Raw genomic sequence first — 1,822 nt, 5'->3', positions numbered from 1 at the left:
AACGCACGCACGCACGCACACACACACACACACACCACAAAAATAAGTTGCCTTTAAAATCATTGTACCTTGCAGTAACATACGTATACATTTTATTTAATTAAATAAAATTGTATTAATTATATGCAGAGTTGGATAAGTTATATTTTTCTTTAATTAAGTTAAAGTTAATAACTCAGAAAATTAGTTACGTTAAAAGTTGCATGAACAAAAAAGTAATTTAATTAAAGTTTAGTTAAAATTAAATTACTCTAAATCTAAAGTTTGATGTCTGACACCTCACACCAGGACACCCTGAAATTGCTAATATAATCTTAAAAACCAGCGGGGAATCACTCGGAGAAACTCGATGTTAGGGCCTTTCGTAAGCCCGCCCGCTTTTTAACTACCATTACTCTAAATCTAAATAACAAAACAACTATAATATAGATAATCAAATTTTAATATTTGATTTGCTTTAATATATAAGCATAAACTCTCGATTCTACTAATAATAAGATTGCGTTCGGGACTTCGGAGAACAAGCTATTGTTGCTATCAGCGTTGATCAGCGCTATTGTATCATTCTATTTATAACATTGATAACGCTTTGAATGCAGAATTTAAGGATGTATTCCATTTTACGAATAATCGTTTATCCTTATTATTCAACGAATGTTAAACAAAGATAAATTATGCATTATGCGCATTATGTGTAAAATGGAATGTATCCTAAGTTTGTTAATTTTCATGCACTTTTGCGCACTGAAAAACGTCGTGTCCATTATAATTATTAAACTTTTTCTAATTCTCTAATGTTTGAAATTTTTATAGAAAAAAAATATTGGCGTTTAGAGACATAAAATTTTTTAACTTAGAAAAAATATTAATAAGTTAATGTGTTTAAAAAATATCTAGTTTAAGTTAAAAATTAATTAAGTTAAAATTAATTGTTTAAAATTAATTAAGTTAAGTTATTAAACAACATTAATTTGAACTAGACCGCGCAAGTGAATAATAAAAATAAATTTGAGAGCGCCTTCTGCGATGACGGCTGGATCTTGGTCTAATAAATTCTATATAAATTCGACATGAATTTTTAAATCTATTATTCAGCCATTTAAACTGTATGTCGAATCAATGTCGGACTTGTAACGTAATCATTAGCTGAAGTTAGATTAATGAGATCATAATTGATCTTAATTCGATGTTTATAAGCAGCTTAAAATACTGCGAAGAACTTATTGCGAAAAATATTACCTTAGTCAGGATATCTTACTGACTGAGACGATCTCAAATTTATTTGTAAAAGTTATTAATTTTTTAACTTTTTAAAATTAAATAATTATTATATCCATTCTTGATTGTATGATTATCAATTAATTTTAATTAATTGATTTAAAACAAATATTTGAATTATAGATGACAATAAGGAAAACTTTGAGTGACTTCAAACGGACGCATTACGACGGTTGGACAGGATTGAGAGGCCATGCCCAATGTTTTACGGAAGAACAACTAGCAATCTTACAAGATTTAACAGTGCCACCATCGCATTATGCTTAATCAGGAATGAAATTTTACTGACTGTTATAACGATAATTAGAATGAAAATCATGTCCACAAAGAATGTATTGTGAAGAATGTAAGTGTTCATATTAAAAATTCACCAAATGGCCATTTGCGCCAGTATTTATGAACTTGTTATTTTCTGTATAATTTTATACATAATAGTGCAAAATAGCGTAAATAGTGCATCAAGATATTCTAGAATTTTCGCGTATTAGCAAATATTACTATGTATGAGAGCATTATCAAGTTAAAACTTATCTCTAATTTAAAA

General features: G+C 28.1%; 1 protein-coding gene across 1 annotated transcript in view; it reads left to right on the top strand.

Annotated features, from left to right (window-relative positions):
- Positions 1–1,822, top strand: part of LOC105461822 (proteasome activator complex subunit 4B-like) — a gene marked incomplete at its 5' end in the record, with an annotated part of 12,075 nt that extends 10,253 nt beyond the window's left edge. Inside the window, one exon of the mRNA XM_011708327.1 lies at positions 1,402–1,822. Coding sequence (XP_011706629.1) covers positions 1,402–1,545 — 144 coding nt within the window. The remainder of the gene's footprint in view (positions 1–1,401) is intronic.

The sequence above is a fragment of the Wasmannia auropunctata genome, unplaced genomic scaffold, assembly GCF_000956235.1.
Source record: "Wasmannia auropunctata unplaced genomic scaffold, wasmannia.A_1.0 LD276928.1, whole genome shotgun sequence".
Classification (NCBI taxonomy): Eukaryota; Metazoa; Arthropoda; class Insecta; order Hymenoptera; family Formicidae; genus Wasmannia; species Wasmannia auropunctata.
The sequence above is the reverse complement of the archived record's forward strand: the minus strand, read 5'-3'. Positions and strand labels throughout refer to the sequence as shown.